Source organism: Salvelinus fontinalis, chromosome 1 (assembly GCF_029448725.1).
Source record: "Salvelinus fontinalis isolate EN_2023a chromosome 1, ASM2944872v1, whole genome shotgun sequence".
Classification (NCBI taxonomy): domain Eukaryota; kingdom Metazoa; phylum Chordata; class Actinopteri; order Salmoniformes; family Salmonidae; genus Salvelinus; species Salvelinus fontinalis.
The window spans coordinates 96,089,562-96,108,148 of NC_074665.1; the positions used below are offsets into that span (position 1 = coordinate 96,089,562).

General features: G+C 45.9%; 1 protein-coding gene across 1 annotated transcript in view; it reads left to right on the plus strand.

The window, feature by feature from the left end:
* Positions 1-18,587, plus strand: part of LOC129864395 (A disintegrin and metalloproteinase with thrombospondin motifs 3) — a gene marked incomplete in the record, with an annotated part of 119,451 nt that overhangs the window by 29,188 nt on the left and 71,676 nt on the right. The window contains 2 exon segments of the mRNA XM_055936969.1: positions 4,835-4,991; positions 11,646-11,842. Coding sequence (XP_055792944.1) covers positions 4,835-4,991; positions 11,646-11,842 — 354 coding nt within the window.

The following is an 18,587-nucleotide window of genomic DNA, read 5'->3' on the forward strand; positions in this document are numbered from 1 at the left end:
AGACTGAACAATCAGATATATAATTTGAATGGAGAAAAACACACGGTCAAACGTTTTCCAATAGTTTTGAAAGTAACATTGTTGAATGTTGAAATAATTATCTCAATTATTTCGACCTATGTAATTTCCCCACTGATTCCCCCATACACTGTAGGCTAACTTCCTATTGATTATTATAAGGTCCTCTACAATTACAGCTTGAAAGGAGAGGAGATTACTCAAGGATGGATATGGAAGAGAAGAGAAATCATTTAAAAAATAGGACCAAAAGTATGTGGACACCTGCTCATCCAACATCTCATTCAGAAATCATGGGCCTTAATATGGAGTTGGTCCCCCCCTTTGCTGCTATAACAGCCTCCACTATTCTTGGAAGGCTGTCCACTAGATGTTGGATCATTACTGGGGGGCTTCCATTCAACCACAAGAGCATTAGTGAGGTCGGGCACTGATGTTGGGTGATTAGCCCTGGCTTGCAGTCGGAGTTCAAATTCATCCCAATGGTGTTCGATTGGGTTGAGGTCAGGGCTCTGTGCAGGCCAGTCAAGTTCTTCCACACCAATCTCGACAAACCATTTCTGTATGGACCTCGCTTTGTGCACGGGGGCATTGTCATGCTGAAACAGGAAAGGGCCTTTTCTAAACTGTTGCTACAAAGTTGGAAGCACAGAATCGTCTAGAATGTCATTGTATGCTGTAGAGTTAAGATTTCCCTTCACTGGAACTAAGGGGCCCGAACCATGAAAAACAGCCCCAGACCATTATTCCTCCTCAACCAAACTTTACAGTTGGCACTATGCATTCGGGCAGGTAGCGTCCTCCTGGCATCATAAAAACCCAGGTTCGTCCTGTCGGACTGCCAGATGGTGAAACGTGATTCATCACTCCAGAGAACGCGTTTCCACTGCTCCAGAGTCCAATGGTGGCGAGCTTTACACCACTCCAGCTGACTCTTGGCATTGCGCATGGTGATCTTAAGCTTGTGTGCGGCTGTTCGGCCATGGAAACTCATTTCATGAAGCTCCAGACAAAGTTTTTGTGCTGACGTTGCTTCCAGAAGCAATTTGTACCTCGGTAGTGAGTGTTGCAACCGAGGACAGAAGATTTTAAAGCGCTTTGCGCTTCAGCACTCAGCGGTCACATTCTGTGAGCTTGTGTGGCCTACCACTTTGCGGCTGAGCCGTTGTTGCTCCTAGACGTTTCCACTTCACAATAACAGCACTTACAGTATACTGGGGCAGCACTAGCAGGGCAGAAATATGACAAATTGACTTGTTGGAAAGGTGGCATCCTATGATGGTGCTACGTTGAAAGTCACTGAGCTCTTCAGTAAGACCATTCTACTGCCAATGTTCATCTATGTGTCCACATAGTTCACTTTAGGTGGGTTCCCACTCCCAAAGATACTTTACTGGCGTATAGTATTCAGCCTGGTATTATACTGGGGTTAACGTATACAGCCTGGTATTATACTGGGGTTATAGTATACAGCCTGGTATTATACTGGGTTACAGTATACAGCCTGGTATTATACTGGGTTACAGTATACAGCCTGGTATTATACTGGGGTTACAGTGTACAGCCTGGTATTATACTGGGGTTATAGTATACAGCCTGGTATTATACTGGGGGTATAGTATACAGCCTGGTATTATACTGGGGTTACAGTATACAGCCTGGTATTATACTGGGGTTATAGTATACAGCCTGGTATTATACTGGGGTTACAGTATACAGCCTGGTATTATACTGGGGCATAGTATACAGCCTGGTATTATACTGGGGTTACAGTATACAGCCTGGTATTATACTGGGGCATAGTATACAGCCTGGTATTATACTGGGGTTACAGTATACAGCCTGGTATTATACTGGGGTTATAGTATACAGCCTGGTATTATACTGGGGTTATAGTATACAGCCTGGTATTATACTGCGGTTATATTATACAGCCTGGTGTTATACTGGGGTTACAGTATACAGCCTGGTATTATACTGGGGTTATAGTATACAGCCTGGTGTTATACTGGGGTTAACGTATACAGCCTGGTATTATACTGGGGTTATAGTATACAGCCTGGTATTATACTGGGTTACAGTATACAGCCTGGTATTATACTGGGTTACAGTATACAGCCTGGTATTATACTGGGGTTACAGTGTACAGCCTGGTATTATACTGGGGTTATAGTATACAGCCTGGTATTATACTGGGGGTATAGTATACAGCCTGGTATTATACTGGGGTTACAGTATACAGCCTGGTATTATACTGGGGTTATAGTATACAGCCTGGTATTATACTGGGGTTACAGTATACAGCCTGGTATTATACTGGGGCATAGTATACAGCCTGGTATTATACTGGGGTTACAGTATACAGCCTGGTATTATACTGGGGCATAGTATACAGCCTGGTATTATACTGGGGTTACAGTATACAGCCTGGTATTATACTGGGGTTATAGTATACAGCCTGGTATTATACTGGGGTTATAGTATACAGCCTGGTATTATACTGCGGTTATATTATACAGCCTGGTGTTATACTGGGGTTACAGTATACAGCCTGGTATTATACTGGGGTTATAGTATACAGCCTGGTGTTATACTGGGGTTATAGTATACAGCCTGGTATTATACTGGGGTTACAGTATACAGCCTGGTATTATACTGGGGTATAGTATACAGCCTGGTATTATACTGGGGTTACAGTATATGGCGTTGTATTATACTGGGTTACAGTATACAGCCTGGTGTTATACTGGGGTTATAGTATATAGCCTGGTATTATACTGTGGTTATAGTATACAGCCTGGTATTATACTGGGTTACAGTATACAGCCTGGTGTTATACTGGGGGTATAGTATACAGCCTGGTATAATACTGGGGTTACAGTATACAGCCTGGTATTATACTGGGGTTATAGTATATAGCCTGGTATTATACTGGGGTTACAGTATACAGCCTGGTATTATACTGGGGGTATAGTATACAGCCTGGTATTATACTGCGGTTATAGTATACAGCCTGGTATTATACTGGGGTTATAGTATATAGCCTGGTATTATACTGGGGTTACAGTATACAGCCTGGTATTATACTGGGGGTATAGTATACAGCCTGGTATTATACTGCGGTTATAGTATACAGCCTGGTATTATACTGGGGTTATAGTATATAGCCTGGTATTATACTGGGGTTACAGTATACAGCCTGGTATTATACTGGGGGTATAGTATACAGCCTGGTATTATACTGCGGTTATAGTATACAGCCTGGTATTATACTGGGGGTATAGTATACAGCCTGGGATTATACTGGGGAAGTTGTGTTTGTTTCCATACCTAGGGCTGATACTAAGGGCTTGTGAAGGGCCAATCAATAACCTCTGAACACTGAGTGTAGAAATGCGGAGGCCTGTGTAGTAATGTAGAGGCCTGTGTAGTAATGTAGAGGCCTGTGTAGTAATACGGAGGCCTGTGTAGTAATACGGAGGCCTGTGTAGTAATGCGGAGGCCTGTGTAGTAATGCGGAGGCCTGTGTAGTAATGCGGAGGCCTGTGTAGTAATGCGGAGGCCTGTGTAGTAATGCGGAGGCCTGTGTAGTAATGCGGAGGCCTGTGTAGTAATGCGGAGGCCTGTGTAGTAATGCGGAGGCCTGTGTAGTAATTTGGAGGCCTGTGTAGTAATTTGGAGGCCTGTGTAGTAATTTGGAGGCCTGTGTAGTAATTTGGAGGCCTGTGTAGTAATTTGGAGGCCTGTGTAGTAATTTGGAGGCCTGTGTAGTAATTTGGAGGCCTGCGTAGTAATTTGGAGGCCTGCGTAGTAATTTGGAGGCCTGCGTAGTAATGTGGAGGCCTGCGTAGTAATGTGGAGGCCTGCGTAGTAATGTGGAGGCCTGCGTAGTAATGTGGAGGCCTGCGTAGTAATGTGGAGGCCTGCGTAGTAATGTGGAGGCCTGCGTAGTAATGTGGAGGCCTGCGTAGTAATGTGGAGGCCTGCGTAGTAATGTGGAGGCCTGCGTAGTAATGTGGAGGCCTGCGTAGTAATGTGGAGGCCTGCGTAGTAATGTGGAGGCCTGCGTAGTAATGTGGAGGCCTGCGTAGTAATGTGGAGGCCTGCGTAGTAATGTGGAGGCCTGCGTAGTAATGTGGAGGCCTGCGTAGTAATGTGGAGGCCTGCGTAGTAATGTGGAGGCCTGCGTAGTAATGTAGAGGCCTGTGTACTAATGTGAATAGTGGTGGGAAAAAAGTTAATATACCTTAATAGAAAATAACTAAAGTAAAAGTGAAAGTCACCCAGTAAAATTATACTTGAGTAAAAGTCTAAAAGTATTTGGTTTAAAATATACTTAAGTATCAAAAGTAAAAGTATAAATAATTTCTAATTCCTTATATTAAGCAAACCAAATGGCATAATTTAATTTTCTAATTTTTAATTTGCGGGTAGCCAGGGGCACACTCCAACATTCAGACATCATTTACAGAACGAAGTAGGTGTGTCTAGTGAGTATCAGAGGTGTCTAGTGAGTGGACCAGATCAGAGGCAGTAGATCCCTAATGGGATGTTCTGTTGAGGGCATGAATAGGACCATGTTCCTGTCCTGCTACGCATTCTAAATGTAGCCAGTACTTTTGGGTGTCAAGGAAAATGTATGGAGTAAAAAGTACATTATTTTCTTAAGGAATGTAGTAAAGTAAAAGTAAAAGTTGTCAAAAATATAAATAGTAAAGTACACATACCCCCAAAACAACTACTTAAGTAGTACTTTAAAGCATTTTTACTTTAGTACTTTAAACCACATTATGTGAAGAGCTGTGTTTTTTTCCAGGCAGGCCTGATCCGGACTGATAGCGGGGAGTTTTTCATCGAGCCTTTAGAGAAGGGTCAGCAGGATGTGGAGGTGAAAGGTCGTGTCCATGTGGTCTACAGGAGATCTGCCATCAAAAGTGAACCAGTCCAAAGAAGGAAGGACCTCCACAATGAAGGTAAGGGAAGGGAACACCACCAGTGTAGTGGAAAGAGGAGGGGTGAGTACACACACACACACACACACACACACACACACACACACACACACACACACACACACACACACACACACACACACACACACACACACACACACACACACACACACACACACACACACACACACACACACACACACACACACACACACACACACACACACACACACACACACACACACACACACACACACACACACGGCAGACAGACTGTTCACTGCACCAGCTGTGAGGAATGCTAGGCCCTTATGAAAGCACTGGAGAAAAGTCTGTCTCTCTGCTCTGCAGTTAAAATGGACCTGACTGCTCCATGAATTCCCTCCTGTCCGTGAACAATAGCTTGAGCATCTGGCGGTAGGCTGTCCTACTGTTATAGGTGCCATAGATTCTCTCTCCAGTGTCTGTGACTGTAAAGTTGATGTACAGTCGTACACACTAAAAAAAAAATTGGGTTCTTAAGGGTTCTTTGGGAAGCTGATGGTTCTATGTGGAACCATAATGATTCAAATAGCCCTTTGAGCTCTTTAATGTTTTTTTACAGTTCATAAAACGGTTCTTTCCTCTTTTAGTGATAAATAAAGTGTAGGGGAAGCAGCTCATTAGAATATTTTGAGGCGTGGTTTGCCAACACCGTGAGTGAGAGTGTCATGTTAGTTTATCTGATGTGTTGTGTTGTGCCATTACATTTTGTATATGACAATGGTCAGTGATGGTGTCCTGTGAAAGACTCATGTTATGGCCTTGTGTTAGTTGAGAACAGTTGACTAAAATCAGCCAGTGGGTCTCAATTCTCTCCTCAAGGACCCCCAGCTGTTCCAGAGGAAGCTCACTTGTTTCAACTTGTCAATAATAACACCTATGGAATTTTAACAATATAACATGTCTGACCAGAATAAAACCCTGTATGGTTTTCAATAGGATCTACAAAGAACCTTTAAGATTAAAGAAGGTTCTTCATAGAACCATTCTCCATAAAGGTTCTTTATAGAACCATTCTCCATAAAGGTTCTTTATAGAACCATTCTCCATAAAGGTTCTTTATAGAACCATTCTCCATAAAGGTTCTTTATAGAACCATTCTCCATAAAGGTTCTATAAAGGACCATAAGAAAAGGGTTCTACATAGCACCAGACAGGGTTGTAACCATAGCACCAGACAGGGTTGTAACCATAGCACCAGACAGGGTTGTAACCATAGCACCGGACAGGGTTGTAGCCATAGCAGCAGACAGGGTTGTAACCATAGCACCAGACAGGGTTGTAGCCAAAGCACCAGACAGGGTTGTAACCATAGCACCGGACAGGGTTGTAGCCATAGCACCGGACAGGGTTGTAGCCATAGCACCGGACAGGGTTGTAGCCATAGCACCGGACAGGGTTGTAGCCATAGCACCAGACAGGGTTGTAACCATAGCACCAGACAGGGTTGTAGCCATAGCACCAGACATGGTTGTAGCCATAGAACCAGACAGGGTTGTAGCCATAGCATCGGACAGGGTTGTAACCATAGCACCGGACAGAGTTGTAACCATAGCACCAGACAGGGTTGTAACCATAGCACCGGACAGGGTTGTAGCCATAGCACCAGACAGGGTTGTAACCATAGCACCGGACAGGGTTGTAGCCATAGCACCAGACAGGGTTGTAGCCATAGCACCAGACAGGGTTGTAGCCATAGCACCAGGCAGGGTTGTAGCCATAGCACCAGACAGGGTTGTAACCATAGCACCATACAGGGTTGTAACCATAGCACCATACAGGGTTGTAGCCATAGCACCAGACAGGGTTGTAGCCATAGCACCAGACAGGGTTGTAGCCATAGCACCAGACAGGGTTGTAGCCATAGCACCAGACAGGGTTGTAGCCATAGCACCAGACAGGGTTGTAGCCATAGCACCAGACAGGGTTGTAGCCATAGCACCAGACAGGGTTGTAGCCATAGCACCGGACAGGGTTGTAGCCATAGCACCAGACAGGGTTGTAGCCATAGCACCAGACAGGGTTGTAGCCATAGCACCAGGCAGGGTTGTAGCCATAGCACCAGACAGGGTTGTAACCATAGCACCATACAGGGTTGTAACCATAGCACCATACAGGGTTGTAGCCATAGCACCAGACAGGGTTGTAGCCATAGCACCAGACAGGGTTGTAGCCATAGCACCAGACAGGGTTGTAGCCATAGCACCAGACAGGGTTGTAGCCATAGCACCAGACAGGGTTGTAGCCATAGCACCAGACAGGGTTGTAGCCATAGCACCAGACAGGGTTGTAGCCATAGCACCAGACAGGGTTGTAGCCATAGCACCGGACAGGGTTGTAGCCATAGCACCAGACAGGGTTGTAGCCATAGCACCGGACAGGGTTGTAGCCATAGCACCAGACAGGGTTGTAGCCATAGCACCAGACAGGGTTGTAACAGAAGTATTCTTTTGATGCTGTTCATGAGTTGCGCTTCCGTCACTCGGTCATGTGGTTGCCGTTGTTATCAACATACTACAGACGCCACATTGATGCTCAATAGTAGAACGGAGGCTAAAGACTTTGAAGCGGGGCTGATGACTGTCCTGTCTAAATTACACTGTAGGGGCTATTTGTCAAGTTTTGCCACTTCCATATTTGTCACATTGTCACTGACAGCATGCAACATGTGGCCTACTTACCTTCTCTCAATTTGTCCTGATATTATCTCAATCATGTCAAATCTTCAACCTCACATGTGGATGCTTGGACCGTAGACACATAGAGAGCCCTTGTATTTCTATAGAGTAGTGGATGATTGGACCTTAGACACATAGAGAGCCCTTGTATTTCTATAGAGTAGAGTAGTGGATGATTTTACCTTAGACACATAGAGAGCCCTTGTTTTTCTAGCCACTGAGACGAACCTTCCTTCTGTGGCAGCCTATTATTTGTCTGACAGATTCCAAGAATTCATTCTAACGACACAGTAGTATTTTCTCTTCTCTATGCTGTGCGGTTTCTCACCTAGGAACATTTCTACGATTCATCTTCCTGGAACTGTCTGCATAAGGAAGCAGGCTAGAGCAAGCGTTGAAAGTCCTTGATTTGGAATAGTATTGAGCCCAGGTCTGGTGGCTGGATGCCCATCTGGTCTAGTGTGTGGGTCTCAGACAGCGTAGTGCGGTGGCAGAGATTCCTTGCCGTCATGGTGGAATGGGATCATTTCCAGCTGCCCATAGCCAAATTCCATGTTTTATAACACCAGGCTGTTTTTACACGGTAATAAACATTTTGATCCAGACACATTCCTGTTGCTGTCGACAACAACAATGTTCAATAAGGAAATTAAAAACATTGTTTTGTTTGCTATTGCACTTAACTGTTAATTTGGATGGTTTCCATTCTTTCCATTGTTGACTTACAAGTAACTGTTGCATTTCGCCGAGTCATTTTCCAGGGACACATACAGCTTAAAAATAAAATAACTAAAATGCCAAATCATATCCTACTGAAAATGCACATTCACCTGTTTCTTTAGGTTGTATATTCCAGAAGATGATCTCTCTGATGTACAGGACATCAACATTATATTCCAGATATGGACCATACAGAGGTTTCTGTCATCGTATATAGTGTACATAGTTCTAGGGGGGTGAGCAGGGAGAGGATGTTGAGGAGGTTGAGCAGGAAGAGGATGTTGAGGGGGTTGAGCAGGAAGAGGATGTTGAGGAGGTTGAGCAGGAAGAGGATGTTGAGGAGGTTGAGCAGGAAGAGGATGTTGAGGGGGATGAGCAGGAAGAGGATGTTGAGGGGGATGAGCAGGAAGATGATGTTGACGGGGTTGAGCAGGAAGAGGATGTTGAGGGGGATGAGCAGGAAGAGGATGTTGAGGGGGATGAGCAGGAAGAGGATGTTGAGGGGGTTGAGCAGGAAGAGGATGTTGAGGGGGATGAGCAGGAAGAGGATGTTGAGGGGGATGAGCAGGAAGAGGATGTTGAGGGGGATGAGCAGGAAGAGGATGTTGAGGGAGTTGAGCAGGAAGAGGATGTTGAGGGGGATGAGCAGGAAGAGGATGTTGAGGGGGTTGAGCAGGAAGAGGATGTTGAGGGGGATGAGCAGGAAGAGGATGTTGAGGGGGGTGAGCAGGGAGAGGATGTTGAGGGGGTTGAGCAGGAAGAGGATGTTGAGGGGGTTGAGCAGGAAGAGGATGTTGAGGGGGTTGAGCAGGAAGAGGATGTTGAGGGGGGTTGAGCAGGAAGTGGATGTTGAGGGGGTTGAGCAGGAAGAGGATGTTGAGGTTGGTTGAGCAGGAAGAGGATGTTGAGGGGGATGAGCAGGAAGAGGATGTTGAGGGGGATGAGCAGGAAGAGGATGTTGAGGGGGATGAGCAGGAAGAGGATGTTGAGGGGGATGAGCAGGAAGAGGATGTTGAGGGGGTTGAGCAGGAAGAGGATGTTGAGGGGGATGAGCAGGAAGAGGATGTTGAGGGGGATGAGCAGGAAGAGGATGTTGAGGGGAATGAGCAGGAAGAGGATGTTGAGGGGGATGAGCAGGAAGAGGATGTTGAGGGGGATGAGCAGGAAGAGGATGTTGAGGGGGATGAGCAGGAAGAGGATGTTGAGGGGGATGAGCAGGAAGAGGATGTTGAGGGGGTTGAGCAGGAAGAGGATGTTGAGGGGGTTGAGCAGGAAGAGGATGTTGAGGGGGGTTGAGCAGGAAGTGGATGTTGAGGGGGTTGAGCAGGAAGAGGATGTTGAGGTTGGTTGAGCAGGAAGAGGATGTTGAGGGGGATGAGCAGGAAGAGGATGTTGAGGGGGTTGAGCAGGAAGAGGATGTTGAGGGGGTTGAGCAGGAAGAGGATGTTGAGGGGGATGAGCAGGAAGAGGATGTTGAGGGGGATGAGCAGGAAGAGGATGTTGAGGGGGTTGAGCAGGAAGAGGATGTTGAGGGGGTTGAGCAGGAAGAGGATGTTGAGGGGGATGAGCAGGAAGAGGATGTTGAGGGGGATCAGCAGGAAGAGGATGTTGAGGGGGATGAGCAGGAAGAGGATGTTGAGGGGGATGAGCAGGAAGAGGATGTTGAGGGGAATGAGCAGGAAGAGGATGTTGAGGGGGATGAGCAGGAAGAGGATGTTGAGGGGGATGAGGATGTTGAGGGGGTTGAGCAGGAAGAGGATGTTGAGGGGGTTGAGCAGGAAGAGGATGTTGAGGGGGTTGAGCAGGAAGAGGATGTTGAGGGGGATGAGCAGGAAGAGGATGTTGAGGGGGTTGAGCAGGAAGGGGATGTTGAGGGGGTTGAGCAGGAAGAGGATGTTGAGGGGGTTGAGCTGGAGGAGGATGTTGAGCAGGAAGAGGATGTTGAGGGGGATGAGCAGGAAGAGGATGTTGAGGGGGTTGAGCAGGAAGAGGATGTTGAGGGGGTTGAGCAGGAAGAGGATGTTGAGGGGGATGAGCAGGAAGAGGATGTTGAGGGGGTTGAGCAGGAAGGGGATGTTGAGGGGGTTGAGCAGGAAGGGGATGTTGAGGGGGTTGAGCAGGAAGAGGATGTTGAGGGGGTTGAGCAGGAGGAGGATGTTGAGGGGGTTGAGCAGGAGGAGGATGTTGAGCAGGAAGAGGATATTGAGGGGGTTGAGCAGGAAGAGGATGTTGAGGGGGATGAGCAGGAAGAGGATGTTGAGGATGTTGAGGGGGATGAGCAGGAAGAGGATGTTGGCGTGTCATGCTGATGTTGATGTATGATTGGTGTTGGGATCAGGGGGTCGTTGTAATGTACAGGTCTCAGTTCAGCCTTGTACATTCTCTCCTGTTCATGTCTGGACTGTCTGCATCATTGTACAGGTCTCAGTTCAGCCTTGTACAGTCTCTCCTGTTCATGTCTGGACTGTCTGCATCATTGTACAGGTCTCAGTTCAGCCTTGTTCATGTCTGGACTGTCTGCATCATTGAACAGGTCTCAGTTCAGCCTTGTACATTCTCTCCTGTTCATGTCTGGACTGTCTGCATCATGGTACAGGTCTCAGTTCAGCCTTGTACAGTCTCTCCTGTTCATTTCTGGACTGTCTGCATCATTGTACAGGTCTCAGTTCAGCCTTGTACAGTCTCTCCTGTTCATGTCTGGACTGTCTGCATCATTGTACAGGTCTCAGTTCAGCCTTGTTCATGTCTGGACTGTCTGCATCATTGTACAGATCTCAGTTCAGCCTGGTACAGTCTCTCCTGTTCATTTCTGGACTGTCTGCATCATTGTACAGGTCTCAGTTCAGCCTTGTACAGTCTCTCTTGTTCATGTCTGGACTGTCTGCATCATTGAACAGGTCTCAGTTCAGCCTGGTACAGTCTCTCCTATTCATGTCTGGACTGTCTGCCTCATTGAGACGACACGAGACGATTTTAAAGCTTGGTTTTGTCCCCATTTCCTATTTAAGTGCACTACTTTTGACCAACGCTTGAGCAGCAAACTTATAGGCTATGTCCACAATGGCACCTTTTTCCATTTTTAATGTTATGAAGCACCTACAAGGAGTGCACTAAATAGGGAATTGGGTGCCATCAGAGAGGAGGCCATACTATCTCCTCATCCTCATGTTAACATGCTGCTGTATACTAAATGTTGCTTGTTGTAAATTCCTCATGTCTCTTCTCTTCCACACAGTGACAGACTTTGGGATTGCTAACCTCCCCGGTGGTCTGGACCTCTTGGAGCACAAGCTGACAGAGTCTGAGCGCAAACGGCGGCACGTCAAGACGGACGACTACAACATCGAGGTGCTGCTGGCTGTGGACGACTCTGTGGTGCGTTTCCATGGCAAGGAGCACGTACAGAACTATGTTCTCACACTCATCAACATAGTAAGTTCATTTGTACTCTTTATGCCACACCTATAAATACTTTGTGAATGCTATTGGCGATTCCACGCCAGCGTAGGCCGAAAATAGTTTTGGTTTGTCAGATTGTTCTGGCAATGTTCACATAGTAACTTCATTGGGAGGAAGGATGTTGGACCTGTTTTTTTATATTTGTATCACCAACAATTTTTGGGAAAATCATGATGAAAGTGGCCTTTGTAGGCCCTTTTTAGACCCTATGGCTGCGTTTACACAGGCAGCCCAATTCTGATATTTTCTTTCTCCATAAATTGGTCTTTTGATCAATCACATCAGATCTTTTCACATCAGATCTTTTTCAGAGCTAAACTGATTAAGCTCAGAATTGGGCTGCCTGTGTAAACGCAGCCGTAGGTCTGTGAACCGTACGTGATACAGACAACATCTGAGTGTCGTTAGACTCCTTATATTGTTCTCTCAAATATGGAGTATGTTTACACTTTGGAAAACAATTTTTCACACTAATTTCATCAACATTTAAAATACTTATATTAATATCTCAAAAGTACCCTTTTTTTTTACATATTGGTTGTAACAATATATTCTTCAATCACATTTCCAGAGTGGGCTCTCTGGTACTTTTAATGATATGACCCATTTTATACATAGAAATTGATATCATAAAGTCATTAACCAACCACAGCCCTCCTTTAGGATTGCACATTCAGCAAATCACCAGCGGAGGGAGTTCCCTTTTGTATCCATTTTCCCATTCACTGTGTTGGCGGGGCTCATAAATCGTATCTTCGGAGTTAGCAGAGAGCCCACTCTGGAAATTGTATGTACTTGTAGAGTATATTGATCCAAACAATACTGTTGAGATATTCATATTTTAAATGTTGCATAAATGAATGTGAAAATAGTTTTTCAGAATCAAGACATACTCTGTATTTTAGAGCACACTATAGAGATTTTGTCGGTGTCATGTACGGTTCACAGATCATAGGGTCTTACAGGAGGCATGTATAGCTTTAAAAAGGGTCTACAATTTCCACTTTCATTATGATTAATACAATTTAAAAAAAATACCAATTAGTGAAAAAAAAAATGTGACACAAATGTAAAAAGAATGTTAAATATCCTTCCTACCAATGAAGTATCTATGTGATAATTGGCAGAACAATCTGAGATATAAAATATAAGGGGTCTACGCTGGCATGGAATCACCCTATGTGAATGTTACACATCATATACCCACCACTCTACTTAAGCGTTACCTTAAAAGGTCCCGTACAGTTAAAAATCATGTTTTTAATCAAATTGGATTATATTAGGATGAAACGAGATCAAAGATGACCAAAGTATAACAAATGACTATTGCTTCTACAGTTTGATCATAAAGTCACACTTGGATTCAGGAGGCGGGATTATTAAGGTTTTTTTGTGACATCACAAAAAGGCTCTCATTTTAATACACCAATGGTAACGTCTTATTCTCTTACTTAATTTAAATAAGGTACGCCTCGTAACCAACATGGCAGAAGGCGTGTTTGCAGAGGGGTATGGTTTACATAGCTAGTTAGCTAGTCAACTGATGCCTAAAGTTGACTGCGGCGTGTCAACAAATATAATTAGAGGTTTCCCCTATTCATCTATTCTAAGGCAAATGTGCTTATAGGTTTCAGCTTTCGTCTGTGTCTGGTGTTCGCTACAGTAGTTACTGACTAGCTAGGTCTTTAGCCAGCATGGAACAAAAGCAAGGGGAAGGGTTGCCGAAAACCCCCCAACACAGTCGTCATGTCATTACGTCGAGAGACATTTCAAACAGGAGATTCATACAAACTTCTTGACATCGTTGATAGTCATGAGTTATGAACATTGTCTGAGAGTTAATATACACTGAGTATTCCAAACATTAGGAACAGCTTCCTAATACTGAGTTGGAAAAACCCACCAGTTCAAACCGTTGTACCTGGCACCTACTACCAGACCCCATTCAACCCACTAGTGTTGTACCTGACACCTACTACCAGACCCCATTCAACCCACTAGTATTGTACCTGACACCTACTACCAGACCCCATTCAACCCACTAGTGTTGTACCTGACACCTACTACCAGACCCCATTCAACCCACTAGTGTTGTACCTGACACCTACTACCAGACCCCATTCAACCCACTAGTGTTGTACCTGACACCTACTACCAGACCCCATTCAACCCACTAGTGTTGTGCCTGACACCTACTACCAGACCCCATTCAACCCACTAGTGTTGTACCTGGCACCTACTACCAGACCCCATTCAACCCACTAGTGTTGTACCTGGCACCTACTACCAGACCCCATTCAACCCACTAGTGTTGCAGTTTAAAACAGTGTACCTGACACCTACAACCAGACCCCATTCAAAGGCACTTCAGTCTTTTGTCTTGTCCATTCACCGTCTGAATGGCACACATACACATTCAATGTCTCATTTGTCTCAAGGCTTCAAAATAATTCTTTAACCCGTCTCCTCCACTTCATCTACACTGATTTGAAGTAACAGCAATAAGGGATCATCGCTTTCACCTGGTCAGTCTATCTCATGGAAATAGCATTTTGTCTATATTGATGCTTTATTCAATAACCAAACAGGATACATTTTATTTTAAAAATGTTTTATTTCACCTTTATTTAACCAGGTAGGCTAGTTGAGAACACGTTCTCATTTACAACTGTGACCCGGCTAAGATAAAGCAAAGCAGTTCGACACAAACAACAACACAGAGTTACACATGAAATAAACAAACATACAGTCAATAACACAATAGAAAAAAAGAAAGTCTATATACAGTGTGTGCAAATGGCGTGAGGAGGTAGGCAATAAATAGGCCATAGTAGCGAAGTACATCATTTGTGAAACCTTGAGAGAGTATGTATGACAGGATTGGATGTTACATGCAATTTCATTGTTGTTTGAGTTGATTTGTGTATCAGAAAATTAGCTTGTGATAATCTGACTGCAGCACTGCTCACTGTGTCCATGGTGGTGGACATGGACGGCTTCAAAGAACCGTCACTCACGCTGAACTCCCCGCCCACTCAGTCTACTAGGTCCCCGCCCACTCAGTCTACTAGCTCCCTGCCTACTCAATCTGTCCTTTCAGACTTCCTATTTTCAAATTTTGAAATGTTTTATTTGGTGAAAAATATTGTGGGTGATGTTTTAGTCACTCAAAAGGCAATTTTACATGGGAATCAGAATGAGTGTTCGGGACCTTTAAATCTTTCCTAACTGTTTGTCCCCTATACACTGTTTGGCTGTGTGTGAGTGCTTTAACTTCCCAGCTTACTGTACTATTCACCATTCAGACCAGGGTTGGGGGGTCAATTCCATTTAAATTCACTTATGTAAACTGAAATTCCAAAAAGCTATCGGAATGTAAATTGACCAAACCAGTTGACCTTTACCTGCAGTACAAGATGACTGTTTGTGGAAGTTGGAAAACTGTGCTCTCTCGTGGGGAATGACTTGCCATGATAGAGTAGTAACAGTCTGGCTCGCTGGCCAGACTGATTCTCCCCCCCCCCCAATGTGTATAGATTCCCCCTCAGGGCCTAGTTGTTACTGTACTAGTCCCCTCCTCTCACGTAGTGGACGTTGACACGTTATGTATCCCTCGCCCCTCTCTCTCTCTCTCTCTCTGGATGTTGATGGATTACTAATGAAAGGGAAAAACCTCTCAGTTTGTTCATTACAGTCTCAGGCAGCTCCTTCCACCTTAATCTGATTCCACAACCCTAATCCACCAAGTCAGATGTTCACAGGGTGCTGGTTTCACTCTGTAACAGTTACCATTTGGGTCCAGCAGGGTGGTCTGATTAGCTGCACTAGACCTGTCACTGTTGTATCTTAAATGGCACCCTATTCCCTAGGACTGCTTGTTAAACGTTGTGCACTATATAGGGAATAGGTTTCCATTTGGGAGGCAGCCACTGTGAGTTGACTAGGAGTGGAGAGGGAAGGGGGGGGGACTGTGGCGGGATGGGGCTGGCTGGTGCTGGACTGCTGCTTTGCGTGGCAGCCAATCAGAACACACATCCACCCTACTAGAGGATCTGCTGCTGCTCAGCCCTGCTGGTCTGCTCTGCCAGGCCAGGCTGACACCTAACACAGCATATTAAACAACTTCAGGCTGCAGTGAATGTCTGTTGAGCAGGCCTGCTGCTCTGTGGTCCATCTGTTGATGATTCCATATTCTACTGTCTGTTGAGGAGGCCTGCTGCTCTATGGTCCACCATCTGTTGATGATTCCATATCCTAATGTCTGTTGAGGAGGCCTGCTGCTCTATGGTCCACCATCTGTTGATGATTCCATATCCTACTGTCTGTTGAGGAGGCCTGCTGCTCTATGGTCCATCTGTTCGATGATTCCATAGCCTACATATTTTACTTTTGACCAAAGATGGCGCAGTGGTCTAAGGCACTGCATTGCAGTGCTAGCTGTGCCACCAGAGATTCTGGGTTCGAGTCCAGGCTCTGTCGCAGCCGGCCGCGACCGGGAGGCCCATGGGGAGGCGCACAATTGGCCCAGCGTCGTCCGGGTTAGGGAGGGTTTGGCCGGCAGGGAAATCCTTGTCTCATTGCCCACTAGCGACTCCTGTGGCGGGCCGGGCGCAGTGCACGCTGACCAGGTCGCTAGGTGTACGGTGTTTCCTCCGACACATTGGTGCGGCTGGCTTCCGGGTTGGATGGGCATTGTGTCAAGAAGCAGTGCGGCTTGGTTGGGTTGTGTTTCGGAGGACGCGTGGCTCTCGACCTTTGCCTCTCCCAAGGCCGTACAGGAGTTGCAGCGATGAGACAAGACTGTAACTACTACCAATTGGGGAGAAAAAAGGGGTTTGAAAAAAAGATACAACTTCCCTGGGTAGCCGAAATCTGCTGGGTAGCTGTTGGTTAGCCGAAACCTGCTGGTTAGCTGAAACCTGCTGGGTAGCTGCTGGTTAGCTGAAACCTGCTGGGTAGCTGCTGGTTAGCCGAAACCTGCTGGGTAGCTGCTGGTTAGCTGAAACCTGCTGGGTAGCTGCTGGTTAGCTGAAACCTGCTGGTTAGCTGAAACCTGCTGGGTAGCTGCTGGTTAGCTGAAACCTGCTGGTTAGCCGAAACCTGCTGGGTAGCTGCTGGGTAGCCGAAACCTGCTGGGTAGCTGCTGGTTAGCTGAAACCTGCTGGGTAGCTGCTGGTTAGCTGAAACCTGCTGGTTAGCCGAAACCTGCTGGTTAGCCGAAACCTGCTGGGTAGCTGCTGGTTAGCCGAAACCTGCTGGGTAGCTGCTGGTTAGCCGAAACCTGCTGGGTAGCTGCTGGTTAGCTGAAACCTGCTGGGTAGCTGCTGGTTAGCTGAAACCTGCTGGTTAGCCGAAACCTGCTGGGTAGCTGCTGGTTAGCCGAAACCTGCTGGGTAGCTGCTGGTTAGCTGAAACCTGCTGGGTAGCTGCTGGTTAGCTGAAACCTGCTGGTTAGCCGAAACCTGCTGGGTAGCCGAAACCTAAATCCACTGTGCTTCCAATTATAGTCACGGAATCCAAAACCAATGATAGCTATGCCTACATGAATGTTCACACCTTGATACTGAATACCACATTGTTGGGGAAAGAGCTTACAAGTAAGCATTTCACTGTACAGTCATGGCCAAAAGTTTTGAGAATGACACAAATATTCATTTCCACAAAGTTTGCTGCTTCAGTGTCTTTAGATATTTTTGTCAGATGTTACTATGGAATACTGAAGTATAATTACAAGCATTTCATAAGTGTCAAAGGCTTTTATTGACAATTACATGAAGTTGATGCAAAGAGTGAATATTTGCAGTGCTGACCCTTCTTTTTCAAGACCTCTGCAATCCGCCCTGGCATGTTGTCAATTAACTTCTGGGCCACATCCTGACTGATGGCAGCCCATTCTTGGATAATCAATGCTTGGAGTTTGTCAGAATTTGTGGGTTTTTGTTTGTCCACCCGCCTCTTGAGGATTGACCACAAGTTCTCAATGGGATTAAGGTCTGGGGAGTTTCCTGGCCATGGACCCAAAATATCGATGTTTTGTTCCCCGAGCCACTTAGTTATCACTTTTGCCTTATGGCAAGGTGCTCCATCATGCTGGAAAAGGCATTGTTCGTCACCAAACTGTTCCTGGATGGTTGAGAGAAGTTGCTCTCGGAGGATGTGTTGGTACCACTCTTTAGTCATGGCTGTGTTCTTAGGTAAAATTGTGAGTGAGCCCACTCCCTTGGCTGAGAAGCAACCCCACACATAAATGGTCTCAGGATGCTTTACTGTTGGCATGACACAGGACTGATGGTAGCGCTCACCCTGTCTTCTCCGGACAAGCTTTTTTCCGGATGCCCCAAACAATCGGAAAGAGGATTCATTAGAGAAAATGACTTTACCCCAGTCATCAGCAGTCCAATCCCTGTACCTTTTGCAGAATATCAGTCTGTCCCTGATGTTTGTCCAGGAGAGAAGTGGCTTCTTTGCTGCCCTTCTTGACACCAAGTCATCCTCCAAAAGTCTTTGCCTCACTGTGCGTGCAGATGCACTCACACCTGCCTGCTGCCATTTCTGAGCAAGCTCTGTACCGGTGGTGCCCCGATCCTGCAGCTGAATCAACTGGCGCTTGCCGGACTTTCTTGGGCACCCTGAAGCCTTCTTCACAACAATTGAACCGCTTTCCTTGAAGTTCTTGATGATCCGATAAATGGTTGATTTAGGTGCAATCTTACTGGCA